This window comes from Phacochoerus africanus, chromosome X (genome assembly GCF_016906955.1).
Source record: "Phacochoerus africanus isolate WHEZ1 chromosome X, ROS_Pafr_v1, whole genome shotgun sequence".
Taxonomy (NCBI): Eukaryota; Metazoa; Chordata; class Mammalia; order Artiodactyla; family Suidae; genus Phacochoerus; species Phacochoerus africanus.
In genome coordinates, this window is record NC_062560.1 from 72,468,253 (window position 1) to 72,484,867 (window position 16,615).

Sequence of the window (16,615 nt, forward strand, 5' to 3'; positions counted from 1 at the left end):
TGCAACAGCTGTGGCAACACCAGATCCTTTAACCCACTTCTCCAGGCCAGGGATTGAACCCATATTTCCACAGCAACCTGAGCCACTGCAGTTGGATTCTTAACCCACTGTGCCACAGTGGGAAATCATCCATTTCTATTTTTAAAAAGAGCAGTTTAAAAACAACAGGGTGATCTCTTATGTCCCATTAACAGTTTATTTCAATATATCTTTCAACAACTCGAAGTTTTGTTTGGTGGTAGATATGACATTTTAGAGGCTGACTTTTTAATAATGGAAATTTAGGGAAATAAAAAAATAAGGGTTTATTAAGAATTTACATGCAGCAGTGGTAACTTTTGAAAGATTATGATGTTGGCACCACAACACTGAGAAACTTCAACAAATTTTTAGTGAAAAGCTGAATTGAAGTCAATACTTCATGAAGGCAATTGAGGGCTTACTGAAGTACTGTAATGAATGCAGTATAACAATACATTGGAAATAAAGATGAAAATAAACATAAAAGAGGCCACTGTGCTTTTTATTACATTAAAATCAGTTCTTTCTCTATTTGATGACCTATCCATTAAAAGTAATTATTAAACAAAATGTGCATATATAATAGAATTAATACTTGAAAAAAATTTACTTCAAGTTGCTGGCTATTGGGCGTGGGATATACAAGATTATGAAAAACATGAAAAAAAATTTGCTATTTATTTGGTTAATGTTGATTTCAGTTTTCTAAAACAATGAACTTTTAAATGTTCTGATAAGCAAAGACAAATTAAATCATAAGGTGACAGCTGAGAAAACATTTTTTGTGTAAATAAGTATTATTTTACAATTATCATTTTTATAGCCATTACAAAGATATAAATGGTTATATCACTTTAAAGGCAAAAGAATCATTGTTTCTTCCACTGATATATGTTTCCAGTCTAATAAAGATACCAAACTAAAACAATATTATTATTAGTGGAAATATCAGAATTTGCTTTGTTATCACCTCTATTTGTTTTTTAACTCTTTTTGCACTTACCTCATTTGTAGACTCAAAGTCCTGTTTGCTGCAAGAATGAAAAAAAAAGACAATAGGAAAATTTATACATAGATCATATATAAATAAATGCCAGTGTTGTAATTATTTTCTCTTACTACAGCACCAATTCAATTTATAAACCAAATGAAAATTTTATTTATTTATTTTGTTTTTCTTTTCTTTTGTTTCCAGGCTAGGGGTCAAATCGGAGCTACAGCTGCCAGCCTACGCCACAGCTGCAGCCACATCAGATCTGAGTCGTGTCTGCAACCTACACCACAGCTCACAGCAACGCCAGATCCTTAACCCACTGAGCGAGGCCAGGGATTGAACCCGCAACCTCATGGTTCCTAGTCGGATTAGTTTCCACTTTGCCACAATGGGAATACCCAAATGAAAATTTTAAAGCTAACTAAAATGGTACTTTGTAAAAAAATAAAGATAATTTTCCTGGAACTAGCTAATTATTTAAAATGAACAATATCCAAATAAACCAATAGAACATGCAGAATTAGTGCCATCCATTAACACCAGTCTGTTTGCGGCTAGATGTAAATGCCCTCAGTGTTTGACAATAAGTACTACCTGAGTGAATAAGTAACAATAGTGGTTCTCTATTTCCAATCTTTTTTTTTCCTCCATGTATTACTCCCTTTCAATGCTGATTACAGCTTCTCCCTACAGTGTCTTTAGTTATTCGCACCTTTTTTTTATCAAAATCAAAATTTGCAAGATAAGACTAATTCATTCAATCTACACTACAGTATAGATGGCAGTGACAAAGCTTAAAGGATATTCAAATGTTTACATAGGGACATGGCCTTAAGCAACATGATCAAAATTCTAGTGAAATAATAGAATTTCCAGTGTCAAGATGTCCATGAGGCCCTTTGTGAAGCCATCTTAGGTAGACAAATGCTGCAAGAGAATTATTAGTGGTTTTATCAGCCTGACACTTGCTCCTTTGGAGAATAGTGAAAGCTGGGAAGGATACAGTTCTAGTGTTGTCAGTGGCAACAGGCCTTTATTTTTGCCTACTTGTTCCCTCTGCACTTAGTAGAAAAATTGGGCCCCGAATACATTTGGTGAACATACTTCTAAAAAAACAGTACACATGTTCCGACAGCAAGACAGAGTATTTTAAAGTAAGACAACCTCAGGATATCATAGATGTGTAATTGCCATGTCTTCAACTAAAACAAAAAAGTATTTTAGAGATAATAAGCTGGTACACTAGCTCCTACCTTTATCTTCTAAGCAAATGCCTATGAGTTAATATATTGCTTACATTGATAATCACTGTGCAAAACCTCTTGCATGCATTTATAAAAATATACAAGCTAATGTGGAGAATAAGGATTGAAGATTTCATTTCCTGGGGGCATGACTGCATATGTGCAATCGCCTGTATGATATATGTGGTATTTCCTGTATTGCCCAAAATAGAAATTGTGGGGAGGCCCTAGAGAAAAAAAAATATCTTCTACTTTTTTAATGTGTTACTAAAGGAACTGAATGTATATATTGGAAGCTAAAACAAGGTAAAAATATGAATCATAGTGCAATTATAGTAGTCCTACATTACTGTTAACTGAAATTATCACAGTAGTAATAGACCTTTTAAAGTGTTTAAAATCTTAATTCCAATGCCATCAAGTACATGTATTGCTAGTCATTTATTTCTTCTACAAACAAGAAAACAAAACAAACAAAACAAGGAAAAATCAACAGCACTTGATACTGGAATTTACAAATGTAACCGAAATGGTTTCATAGGACAACCTCCCTTAATTCTGATCCTCCAGCCCACTTACTGCTGAATTGCAATTTAGAAAGAGAAGACAAGTGGACACAAAAGAGGAAGGAGAGAGAGGCAACAAAGAAAACAGCATGGAGATGTGGAAAGGTCAGTGTGGATTACATCTTTATTCAGCACAAGGGGGTGGTGGCTAGAATTACAGCAGCAGAGGAAAAAAAAAGACTGATACTCACTATATGCAATCTCACCTCCTAGGAAGGAAGAAATAGGGAGGAAAAATGATAAAAGAAAGGAGGAAGAGAGGGAAGGAATGAAGAGAAAGAAATTGACAACCTTCTGTCAAACAGAAACTATTAGCACCAAAATTTTATGAGAACCTCTCCATTCTAGAGTGTTTACTAACGTGGAGGCACTAAATTTCTATTTTCTTTTTTTGGTATTTTTAGCTACTCTTGAAATTAAATTCAATGCTTTGCAGTGCTTAAAAAAAAAAGAAAAGAAAAAGAAAAAAAGAGTTCCCGGCATGGCTCAGTGGTTAACGAATCCGACTAGGAACCATGAGGTTGTGGGTTCCATCCCTGGCCTTGTTCAGTGGGTTAAGGATCTGGCGTTGCTGTGAGCTGTGGTGTAGGTCGCAGATGTGGCCGGGATCCCACATTGCAGTGGCTGTGGCCTAGGCCAGCAGCTACAGCTCCAATTAGACCCCTAGCCTGGGAACCTCCATATGCTGTGGGTGCGACCCTAGAAAAGACAAAAAAAAAAAAAAAAAAAAGCTTTGCCATGCTTAATTACACATTTAGGTCATCCCTATATATTCATCAAAACTCTCAATGAGAGGAAGTTATTTAAAAACCGCAGGTTACACCTTTACCTGGATGATCATTATACAATAATTTCACTTCCCTTGCTCAGTTACTTTGTCTACTTCTAAATAATGTGAGATTAATAAATTTAGAATATATTTAGCTCTCATTCTGTAAACCTTTATTAAGTAGCAATTTTGTCAAGGCCATGTGCTCTGAACTGGTTTTGGAAATACAAACACAAATATTATCTTGCCCTGTAAGTCGCACAAACATAATTGATCCAGGGCAAAATTTGAGCAATGTTAAAATTGGTCAAAATTCTGACACCTTTTCAAGTTCGATGATTCAAAATTGATGTTTTAAAATTTGTCTGCAATATGTTAAATTTAGAGATAAATATCTAGTATGAAAGGTTAAGTGATTTATTTACCTAAGGAAAAAAAGTTTTCCCATAGGTTCTAGTCCCAGAATATGCTACTTTTGTGGCCTTAGGTCAGTGGTATCAGAATCCTCTGAAAAGTTTGTTGCTTGGCCCTACCCAGAGTTTTTGATCCTTTAGATCAATTTCCAACTTCTCACATGATGCTCCTGCTGCTTGTAAGTACATGTCTTAAATAAATTATTTACTGCTTATAATAAATCAATGAAGTAAGCATTGTTATTATAATCCCTATTTTACAGATGAAGAAACTGAAGTACAAGAGGTTAAAAAGTTAAACAAGTTGCCTGATGGTACACATCCAACGTGTAACAAAAGTGGGGACATGAACCCAGTATATGAACTCTGGATTTACAATCAGGGTACCTAAGACTATGTCTCTATATGCTCTTGATTTTACAATGTGATACTTTGACAGAAATATTCACAGAGTATGATTAATGCATAGAAGAGGAACACCTAGACCACAGTGAATAACTAGAGAAAGCTTTGCAGAAAAGCTAGTTGTGGTTTATAGGTATAAGGATACGTAAAAACGTTTGAATCCATCTCAAGCGCTTAGCAGCTGTGTGATCTTAATAATTTATTCTCTTTGGGTGTCCATTTGAAACTTTCTATAGCTACTGCGTGAATTAGATAATATTAAAAAAGCACTTGGCCCAGTGTCTGGCATATTGTGGACACTCAATAAATAATAAACTACTCAGAATGAGGGGAAAGATTTTAAGGTGGTGACCTTATGCAAATGAATGTATGTGTGAAATAGTTGTTTAGGTAATGAGAGAGGATGTTGATTTGTAGAAAACAGTGATTAAATCCTAGCTGAAGATGGAAATGATGCATTAATTATAATTTCAGTTTAGGAGTTCTCTAGTGGTGTGGGGGGTTAAGGATCTGTTGGCACTGCAGTGGTTAGGGTCACTGCTGTAGCACAAGTTCTATTCCTGGTTCCCAGCCCAGGAACCTCCTCATACCAGGGGTCCAGCCAAAAAAAAAAAAAAAAAAGACTTCAGTTCAAATAAATGGCTGTGGGGCTGTACTTTTCTCTGTGTTCAACTGCATGAATGTAACATAGAAAAGGCATTCATTTATACAATCAACAAATATTTATTAAGCATCACACTAAGCACCAAGGAAACCAGCATAAATAAAACTAATGGGGTAGTGCCTGATTTTAGGAGTAGTGGGTAATGAGTATTGGATGGAGAAAAAAAGAAAACAGCAGATAAAGCTGTGAGCCAGACTAATCTAGAGTCAACATTTTGCTAAGTGGGAAGGACAATAAAGAGGCAAAGCAGTTGAGGGTGATGGTAAGAGAATGGTTGCAATCATGAATAAGAAAGCAAGAAAAGTCAGGGAAGAGGGAGCTAAAAAACAAAGAATTGTAATAAGTGGAGAGAAAAGAGATAGAGAAGAGATTACAGATTTCTAAGAAGTAGAAGAATGTAGTTAGTGAAGTCTGAATTAGAAAAAAATTCTACTAACATTCCTTTATCCTCAAGATTTTTCTGAATTTATGGAGCTTTCCTAGACTTTGCCTGACAGATGACCACATATATGATGTGACTACGTAGTAGAAGGCAATTTTTGGAGTATAACTGATGGAATTTATTTCATGACGTAACATGCTCTCATCTACACATGAACAGTTGACAAATTATTTATATATTTAAATATGTATATTATTATATAATATTGTATAATATACATATTTATATAATTTATATTTCTTATATTATATGTGATATATGATGTTAAAATAATATATAACATCGGTAATAGTATATAACCCTAAGTGTGTATTAACCTTGGCCTTCATATATTGAACACATATCAGTGGAAGATAAACAGTAGTGGGTTGGCAATGGGATTGTATCTTATATTATCAGTATAATATGTTAAAACAAGTCATAATATGCTGTGCATTTTCTGAGCTTCTTGTCCAAGAGGTTGCATTTGTCATCAAAGTATATTACAAAAGAAGGTCCATAGAAATCTTTACTGACCCCAAAATAGCCTGCATGATCTCTTTGATGATTTTCATAAAGTAAATCAAGTTTTAAAATAAGACATTTGCTCAGATCTGCTCATAGAGTTGCTCTGTTTCCCCACTGAAAGTACCTGAGTTTTGCTGTGAGCCTAAAATTGCTCTAAAAAATAGTCTATTACAAAATACCAGGGTATTGTAAAATGTTTGAAAGCTACAACATCAAGGCAAATGATATATTTACAGTACCTTCCTCCAATTCTCTGCAAATGTTCTAACAGGCAGTGATATAGATCCGTATTTTTACGGCTTAGATCAGCAAGCAACTCTCCAAAATACTTGGGGTCCAATTTTTCAGGGCCATCATCCTGCATTATCACCTGAAGAAAACATAAATCACAATTAAAAATAATACTGTGTTTCAAGTTCACAGATATTTTGATGTGAAAGGAAAAAAAGTGAAGTAACCTATTAATACAAGTAACTTCACAAAGTCGTAACATGAATCAACCCACTAAATTTTCTTTGCAGCTGTTATATACATTTTCCAATATGGGAGGAATTTAAAGGAAAAGCAACATTGCAATGGCATTTTCAATTTCATTTCACTCAAGTCTAAGTGACCTAATGAATGCAAAATTTGAGTAATTTATATAAAACTTCTTGAATATAGATGCTTAAATAAAAAGTAAAAGAAGTAAATCAAATTCTTTGAATTGCTCATCATCATGTGGCTTATTCATCTGTCCCTTGTTCAAAAAGAAAATGTGAGTTATTTGAATCATGCTGAATATAGATGAATTTCATTTGGACTTGTATTTCTCAGTGACAATCAGCTTGATGAACTAGTATAGCTTAAAGTTAAATTAAATAAATCTTCTCAATTCAGTGTATTTTTATTATTTCTTGTTGAATTCCTTCCATTTATTATTTGGGCTGAATATCAAGTCAATCTGACATGGGAAAAAGTAGCTCAGAGTGAAATATGGAAAATTCATAGTCCTCAGAGACATTTGAAATCCTAAACACAAATTACTATGAATAGTGTCCTAAGTAAGATTTTTTTTTATTCTCTCAGCACCTTCTCCCTACCCAAAAGAAATAAACAAACTTAAGAGTAAAGAATGAGTCATAGCATGATTCTATTTAAACACTCTACAGTTGTTCAGTAAGTACTCATTGAAATGATAGGTGACCTCAAATGCCAAATGAGACAACTGATTCTGGAAATATTTTTTTTACAAGTTTCTCTCTTAAAGTAGCTAGCCAAGAATAGTTAAGAAGGCAAAAAAGAGCCTAGGCAGCATTTCCTCAAGAATATCATGGTGAGCCATCACAGCCTTTTTCTAAGTTTGGGTAAGCGTAATTGCGGCAACTAAACTGAACTCCTTGTAAGAGCTGGAGACTGACATTTGAGTTCTACTTAGATTTTTAATCTTGGAGGCCAGCTCCTCCTCAGTGTCAGACTCCTATAAGGAAATGAAGGTCAAATATATATAGCCAAGTTTTTATTCAGAATAATCACTAATTTGGGGGGGGGGTTATACTTTTTTTAAAAGAGAAATTAGCAAGACTTTTTTTTTGTCTTTTGTCTTTTTAGGGCCACACCCACGACGTATGGAGGTTCCCATGCTAGGGCTCAAATCAGAGTTATAGCTGCTGGCCTACATCCACAGCCACAGCAATGCCAGATCCAAGCTGCCTCTGCAACCTAAACCAGAGCTCACAGCAATGTAGGATCCTTAACCCACTGAACAAGGCCAGGGATCAAACCCACATCCTCATGGATACTAGTCGGGTTCGTTAACCACTGAGCCATGATGGGAACTCCTTGGTTTTATACTTTTAAAAAAATTAAAGTATTGGAGTTCCGTCGTGGCTCAGTGGTTAACGAATCCGACTAAGAACCATGAGGTTGCGGGTTCGATTCCTGGGCTCGCTCAGTGGGTTAAGGATCTGGCGTTGCCGTGAGCTGTGGTGTAGGTCGAAGACGCAGCTCGGATCCTGAGTTGCTGTGGCTGTGGTATAGACCGGCGGCTATAGTTCCAATTGGACCCCAGCCTGGGAACTTGGGGAGCAGCCCAAGAAATGGCAAAAAGGAAAAAAAAATAAAAATAAAAATAAAAAATAAAGTATAAATTGATTTACTAGAATAATCACTAACTTTTAATTTCATATTTTATTCATGCATTTCTTCCTTATGCCACACCAAACTGGGAGTGGCCTTAAAACATGGTTTCAAATATGATTTTAAAGATCAAGGTTAACTGGATAAGAGGATAATCTAGCTATTATGTCAATGTCATTCCACTGATCTTCAGGTTACTTCATTGCTGTAGCTGGCCAGATAGATAGCCCCTTCCTGCCTCACCTGTGTGTGTGTGTCCCTTCCAAAACCGTTAACTTTCCCAAGTAGAGAAGGGCATTTTTCAAGGATATTCAAGCAGAGAGCTCCCTGTTAGAATCTGCAAACAACTAATTTGATATGCTTGGCATTCTGCATATTTTTCTCTCTAAATCAATTGTAATCCCCTCATAATGCTGTGAAAATTGTGTGTGGAGGTTTCCTTTCCAGTTTGATTAATTTTACAAAGTAATTTTATAGTTTGAAATTATTTCTTTCTTTTTAAGTTTTTGCACAAATTTTCTCCTCTCATTGCATTGTACACTAGTAAACTTTTTGAGTACATAATTCTTTACCAATATGAATCTCTAGTGCCACTACTAAAACTTTTCTTCATGTGATTTCAGTGAGCCAAATAAAGAATCAGAGTCCAGGACAGGGAATGACTGGCATCAATATGGTGTCAGTGTTCATACATAAAAAGAGGTGTTAAAAGTTACCAAAGGGAGATGATTTTATTTTGAGAAATGATAATAACTAAAAGTTATTTAGCTCTTACTATGTGCCAGACATAGTCCTATGGACTTGACGTAAAGATTAAATGAGGTAATGATATCTTGTAACCACTACATAACATTGCCTCCCCAGAAGACCTCTTCTGGTTGTTTTTTTCAGCAATTTAGGAATTACATGGGCCCTAACTGCATTATTTTGGAGGTTAGTTGGGCTGGGAGTTGAAACAATGAATAGTTTGATTTTCTTAGTGTGAAACTATATAAAATACAGCTGAAGTTAGGTCATAAATTTTAATCAGCTAGAGAAAAGGTAGGAGCAGAGTGGTTTTGTTTGTTTGTTTGTTTGTTTGTTTTGGTCTTTTTCTAGGGCCACACTCACAGCATATGAAGGTTCCCAAGCTAGGGGTCTAATCAGAGCTACAGCTGCTGGTCTACGCCACAGCCACAGCAACGCGGGATCTAAGCCATGTCTACAACCTACACCACAGCTCACGGCAATGCCAGATCCTCAACCCACTGACCGAGGCCAGGGATCGAACCCGCAACCTCATGGTTCCTAGTCGGATTCATTAACCACTGAGCCACGATGGACGGGAACTCCCAAGAATGGGTTCTATTGACAAAAGAGATGCCAAAGTAGAAAAGCAGGGAGTAAAATTTAATTGCTTTTTGTATATATTCCTCTTCAGTTTTGCGGAGTCTACATTTTACAATAACATTTGCATAATACAGTAAAAACCAAAACCCAGTAGGGTTCAACAGTTTGGACGGGAGAGGACAGAGAAGTCAGATTTTCTTTTTCTTTCTTTCCTATTTTTTTTTTTTTTAGTGCCACACCCATGACATATCCAAGTTCCCAGGCTAGGGGTTGAATTGGAGCCTCAGCTGCCGGCCTACACCACAGCCACAGCAAGGTCAGATTCGAACCACATCTGTGACCTATGCCGCATTTATGGCAATGCTGAATCCTTAATCTACTGACCAAGGACAGAGATCAAGCCCACATCCTCATAGATACTAGTTGGGTCCTCAAGATGCTAAGCCACAATGGGTACTCCAAACAAATCAGATTTTCATCTGCTGTTAAATCTTTTACAGGACTATGCTCAACAATAAAATGAAATTCCTTAAATTGGCACACTATGATGTGCCAGCTAGAAATATTTTCGATTACTAAATCACAGGTCAAAGGTCAATAGAGCTTATGAGCTTTATTGGAACCATCTGTAGGTGTGTTTTTGACATTTCTTTTAGAGTTGGCTCAAAACCATGTTCTTGTTGCCTTGCAAAAGCCAAGATAGGGAACCTTCCAAGGAAACATGAATGTTTTCAGTCAGAATAATGATAGCTCAAATGGATGGAGGTTTTCTCTCAGTGACAATATTGAGTTGATAAGATACTTGAGATAAGAAAGTACCTCATATAAACTTTTCTGCCTGATGAATGAGATCTATCTCAAATGTCAAATGTCAATCTTAGATAATAGCTTTAGCTTTTCACATATAAACAGGCCAGGAATACAAACTGTGCTGAAAAAGAGTTGTACCCAGATACACAAAGGATATTTCTCAAAAATTTACAAAAATTATTAAAGATTCTTTAGCATGCATCCATCAAATACCTTTAATCAGATCACTATTTGACTGTAATAATGGCCAAGCACCTCCAATCCTTTGTCTCTGATTGCTAGTAAAAAGCCTTTGATTAGAAATAATGCCACAAACCCAAGGCAAAGCAACAACATTTAGGTGTGAAATCAAAGGCAAATTAGTCATTTTTTTCAGAAAATCTGTAGAAAGTAAGTACATTGTAAAGGAAAACCAGGGCTTCGCCTCACTAGAGTCTTTGAAGTTCTTGTCCTGCCTCCAATCTGAGGTTTTATTTCTTATTTGTGGTCTATGAGGTTCCAGGGGTGGAATTTTCTTGCTAGCATCTACATTATATAAAGTTTGATAGTCAAAGATGATACTTTTAACCAACCACATTTATGAAATTCAGTGGTAGTGATTATTAAGTCCTGCAGATAATAGACACACAACAGTTGCAGATTTCAGCTGAGCTATTTATATTTTCTTGCCTTCAAGCTTAATGGCACACATTTGTGAGAATCCTGTTCAGGACCAAGGACAGTTTATGATCGAGGTACAAGTCACAGTCCATTAGTAATCTAGTAGTAGAGGGTATTGTCTTAATTAAATTTATCTCCACTAAATGTGTGCATTTTTCACCTATTCACAATGGTTGCTTAGTGGATTAAAACTGTTTAAAATGCCATGCTACATAAAAGCAATTATACATAAATGCCTAACCCTCTAAAAGGTCATGAACATGTTAAATAATAAGGTCTGTTGTGCTTGACCCTCCTGAGTCAACCTTCCTGAGCAGTAAATTTTTACTATATGACAAAGGAAAACATCACTATTAAGAAAAGGTTACACAGTATAGACTATTATCTGGCAAAACTTATTATGATATGGTGACACTTGTATATAAATAAGATTACTGCTTCATTAATTTTGCTTTGATTTAGGACATATATTAGTTGTCAGACTGAAATGATAGTTAATTCAGTGAGCATTAATCCCCTGTGAAATAAAATACATTTTAAGTACAACATAATTTGGCTAACAAAGTTAAAAAAAAAACCATAATTGGTCTCTTCCTATTTTGTACCACACAAAGAAATCCTAGCAGGAGAAAAAGTGTCAGAATTTTAGGTTCTGAAAATCCTCACTGCTATTTTAATCTCCATAGATATTTTAGAAAAGAAATGTTGCATTATACAGTATCTGGTACATAGAAGATTTTCAATAACTGTTGTTACTGAATTGAATGTATTATATAATGAACACAATTCCAAAATGAAGACTTTATTTATAACAACAGTAAAGACCTAATTTAATTCTCTATGAGTAACCCCCAGCAGCAACCAGTCCAGTAAAAATGATGGATTAGAGCTTAGGAAGAAAGCTGGGGGAGTTGTTCATGTAAAGGTCATAGAAGAGATTTTATACCATACAGTCAAGGGAGTGTGGGTAGAGAAAGGAGAAGAAGGCTAAGGATGGGTCCTTGGGGAAGATATCCTGATGAAAAAAGAAAGAGAACCCTGAGAAGAAGAATTAGAAGCAATAGCACAGTATAATGGGAAGAAAGGATATCAAGAATACAATGGATTGGGAGTTTCCTTGTGGTTCAGCAGTTTAAGGATCCAGTGTTGTCGCTGCAGGGGCTTGCGTCACTGCCATAGCATGAGTTCAATCCCTGGTCTACAGCAAAAAAAAAAAAAAAAGTACAGTGGATCAACAGTGTCACATGCTGTTGAACTGGACTAAGATGAGAACAAAGCAAAAAAGGAAGTGTAAATTGCAACTTAGATGTCAATAAAAGCAGTTTCATGAGAATGTTGAACCTAGAATTTGGATTTCAAAGTGTTAAAGGATGTGTGGGTAATGAGGAAATGGCAGCAGTGAGTATGCTTCCCTACTTCAGGGATTTTGAAGGTGAAAGGAATGAAAGAGATGAGATCATAAATCAATAAATTGGTAGGGTTGCTAAGGGAAGTCACCTTGAAGATAAGGTTAGAGTCTTAATTCTTGAAGATCAAAAGAATCAGAAGTTTGCTGAAAGTACAAAGAAATTTTTCAATGAAGTAAGGTGTTGAAGGAGTTCACATAGTGAACTCAAATTGTGGTTCCTGGACCAAGTAATATTAGGATAACCAGTAAACTTGGAAATGTAAATATCAGGTCCCAGCAATCTCTATTTAAACAAGCCCTCCCGCTGATTCTGGTGCACAATAAAATCTAAGTTCCACTACCCATTCTCAGTAGAAGGCAAGACCACCTGCAGAGTGTGAGAGAACAGCAGTAGGATCTGGCGAATAAAGAGTGTGGGAAAAATAAAGAGTAGATATTGAGGACCGTGGTGGCAAGTCAATTAGAATTAGCTAAAAGGACTGTCTAGAAACAGAGGGAGTCTACCAAGATAGAGACGATTTGTACGAGACTAAATTGGCCTAGTTTGTGAACTTTCTCTAGCACACAAAGAAGTCAAAATCCAGGAGCAGAGTCTATCCAAACTGAGGGATCAGCAAAGTGAGGACTAGTCAGAGAAGGCAACAAAGACTTTAAGTGTTTCTAGCAAAATCATTGTTGAATCAGCCGACAAGGTACACCAGTCTGACAGAGAGCTTGCTGAGGGCAAGGCTCAATGGGAATGAGGGACAGGAGATGGAGTAAGAAAGTGGTGATAAGAGAAGGAGACATTCAGAATTTCAGATTAAATAGTTTTCGAGTGATGAGGGGGTTTAAGGAGTGGCCAAAATCTGAGGGCTGGAGATATGATAGAAATTAAGAAATTATGGGTGATGAAGAAACATGAGGACAGAGCATGGGAAAGGTCACTGATCTGAGTGGTGATGTTCTCATAGATCATTCCAGGGCAGGGGTCAGGGGAAAGTGGGGAAAAGATTGTAAGCCTGCCAGTGAAACTCTTGAAGGATGGGGAGAGTGTCTGGAAGGTCAGCAGTAATAGTGATAATATGAGCCAAGAAGAGCAGTGTATACAGATTGCAAGGTTTTAAAAAGAGGAAATGGTTGATTAACAAAAAGCAAAACACTTGGCTATATAAAACTGTACTGAGAAATGAATTAACAGTAGATACAAAGAAAACCAAACACATGAAAAACTTTAGGTTATTATTAACATGAACAAATAAAAGCTGTACTAATAAAAGCAGCAAAATAGTACACAAATTGGATCAGCAATAAATAGTTTCACAGCAACAATAATATAAACACAGAATAATGATTTAGCCACAAAAATGTGTATTTAACTATATTAGGATGATGAAAGGGATGGAAACAGGTAGATGGGGGGGTTAATAGAACTAAATCCTTATGTACCAGAATTACCAACATATGATATACAACATTAATAAATAAAAAATAACAGCTTAAGTATATTCATACTATGTAGCTATTTAGAGGTAAATACCAGAAGAAAAAGCAAAGAGTTGAAAATGGTTGCCTCTGGGGATCAGGCGAGCATGGAAAGGGTTGGGACAGGAAATTGCTGTTTGTTATATGCCATTTAATACTATTTGACCTTTTAAACTATATATATTCATTACTTTGATTTAAAAAATAAAAACTATTTTTAAAAGACTAAATAAATAACCACTCTTGTTTGCCACAGAACAAGAGTTCAAAAGGGCACAAGAGCAGGAGTTAGCAGGAGACAGAGAAGGGTGGTGTTGAGGGAAAAATAGTCCTAAAACAAATATGAATTAAATTTTTGAAAAGGATAGCAGGGGATAGAATTTTACACAAAAGACACTCATTTTCAATAACTGACATGAAGAAGGCAATAAATATGGAGAGGCATTGGAGCCACATGTGAATGAGTGAGGGAACAGGCAGAACTGCTGAGTTTATTGAGCTAAGCAGCCCAGAGTTTCCATCATTAGTGAATGACTTATGTTAAACAAACACTGTAACAAGCTTCCTAGATACTTGTGAAAAAAAGCATTTGACTCCATACCAAAAAAACAAACAACCCCATCCAAAAATGGGCAGAAGATCTAAACAGACAATTCTCCAAAGAAGACATACAGATGGCAGAGAAACACATGAAAAGATGTTCAACATCACTCATCATTAGAGAAATACAAATCAAAACCACGATGAGGTACCACCTTACGCCAGCCAGAATGGCCATCATCCAAAAGTCTACAAACAAGAAGTGCTGGAGAGGGTGTGGAGAAAAAGGAACCCTAGTACACTGTTGGTGGGATTGTAAATGGGTGCAACCACTGTGGAAAACAGTATGGAGATTCCTCAGAAAACTACACATAGAACTACCATTTGATCCAGCAATCCCACTCCTGGGCATCTATCCAGAGAAAACCACGACTCTCAAAGACACATGTACTCCAATGTTCATTGCAGCACTATTTACAATAGCCAAGACATGGAAACAACCTAAATGTCCATCGACAGAGGAGTGGCTCAAGAAGAGGTGGTACATATACACAATGGAATATTACTCAGCCATTAAAAGGAATGAAATGCCAGCATTTTTTGCAACATGGATGGACCTAGAAACTATCATGCTAAGTTAAGTCAGCCATACAATGAGACACCAACATCAAATGCTTTCACTGACATGTGGAATCTGAAAAAAAGGACAGACGGAACTTCTTTGCAGAACAGATGCTGACTCACAGACATTGAAAAACTTATGGTCTCTGGAGGAGACAGTTTGGGGGGTGGGGCGATGTGCCTGGGCTGTGGGATGGAAATCCTGTGAAATTAGATTGTTATGATCATTATACACCTACAGATGTGATAAATTCGAGTAATAAAAAATAAAAATAAAAGCCTTTGGAACATCAAAAAAAAAAAAAAAAAAAGCACCTGACAAGAAGATCTGTGCTGCCTTGATGTTGACAAAAGTTAAAATTTCAGACAACGGAATAAAGGCATCTATCCAAGTGAGCAGGACTCTTACATCTTCCCACGACTTTAAAAGTTTTCTTGGACGCCCCAGGCCAAGTGGAAAAGAGTTGTACATGCAATATATATAATTATTTGAGTCTTTCTTATAAACACCACCTGTATGACAACTTGTAAAATGAGTTCTGCTGAGCTTTTTTTCCCTGTCACTAACATATGTGGAATTATCTGTTCCTTGCTAATGGCACGAAAATGATCACAGCACTTTATTCTTAGTGTCCTTAGGGAAGGAAATGTGATCAGTGATGTTTTGAACTTAAAACCAAAATGATGATGTTTTTAAGGAGAATTATGGAAAACATACATAAATTCATTCTATAAAAATATTTTGAAACCAGGTATTGGACACCCGATTTTCAAAAACAGCTTAATGCTTTTTGCTTCTTGGAAAGCACTTTAAAGGTGATTTAGTTTCATTTAAAAATATCATCACAATGGGAACAACTTTCTTTTCTTTCTTTTCTTTTTCTTTTTTTCTTTCTTTAGTCATGCCCATAGCATGTGGAAATTTCCCAGGCCAGGGATCAAACCTGTGCCACAGCAGTGACAACACTGGGTCCTTAACCTGCTGAGCCACCAGGGAACTCCTGGAACCAATTCCTTACTTTGATGCTTTGAAAAATTTGGTTCCTGGGGTTGGAGGAGAAAAAGGTAGAGAGTCAAACATGCATCTACTTTGTCCTTGGCACTGAGCTGGATACTTTACATATTTTATCTCAATCCTATTGTAGATACACTGCAAGTTAAGTGTGATTCGCCCTCTTTTATACACAGGTTTAGTCAAGTCAATTACATCAGTCTGGCTAGTCAATTATGTAGGATCATGCAGCTCAGCGGGATCAGGTTTTGTAAACCCAGATAACTGAATTGATAGTCTATGTTCTTTCTACTTTATTATGCCATTTCCAAATTGCAATTTTACTCTAAACAAAAACTAAACATGGGTCAATCTTTAGTTTTAAACAGCCTAACTAGGGTTCCCATTGTGCCTCAGAGGTAAGGAACCCAAATAGTATCCATGAGGATTTGGGTTCAATCCCTGGCCTTGCTCAGTGGGTTAAGGATCCAGCATTGCCGTGAGCTGTGGTATAGGTTGCAGACACCACTCGGATCCTGCGTTGCTGTGGCTGTGCCATAGGCTGTCAGCTGCAGCTCTGAGTCAGCCCCTAGCCTGGGAACTTTCATATGCTGCATGTGCAGCCCTAAAACAAAACAAAACAAAATTT

General features: G+C 36.4%; 1 protein-coding gene across 2 annotated transcripts in view; it reads right to left on the bottom strand.

The window, feature by feature from the left end:
• The window catches only part of POF1B (POF1B actin binding protein), a 74,506-nt gene that overhangs the window by 21,436 nt on the left and 36,455 nt on the right, over positions 1-16,615 (bottom strand). For both annotated transcript variants that reach the window (XM_047764554.1, XM_047764555.1), the window contains exons 7-8: positions 6,265-6,395; positions 1,025-1,052 (exon numbers count right to left, since the gene is read on the bottom strand). In XM_047764554.1, coding sequence (XP_047620510.1) covers positions 1,025-1,052; positions 6,265-6,395 — 159 coding nt within the window. The remainder of the gene's footprint in view (positions 1-1,024; positions 1,053-6,264; positions 6,396-16,615) is intronic.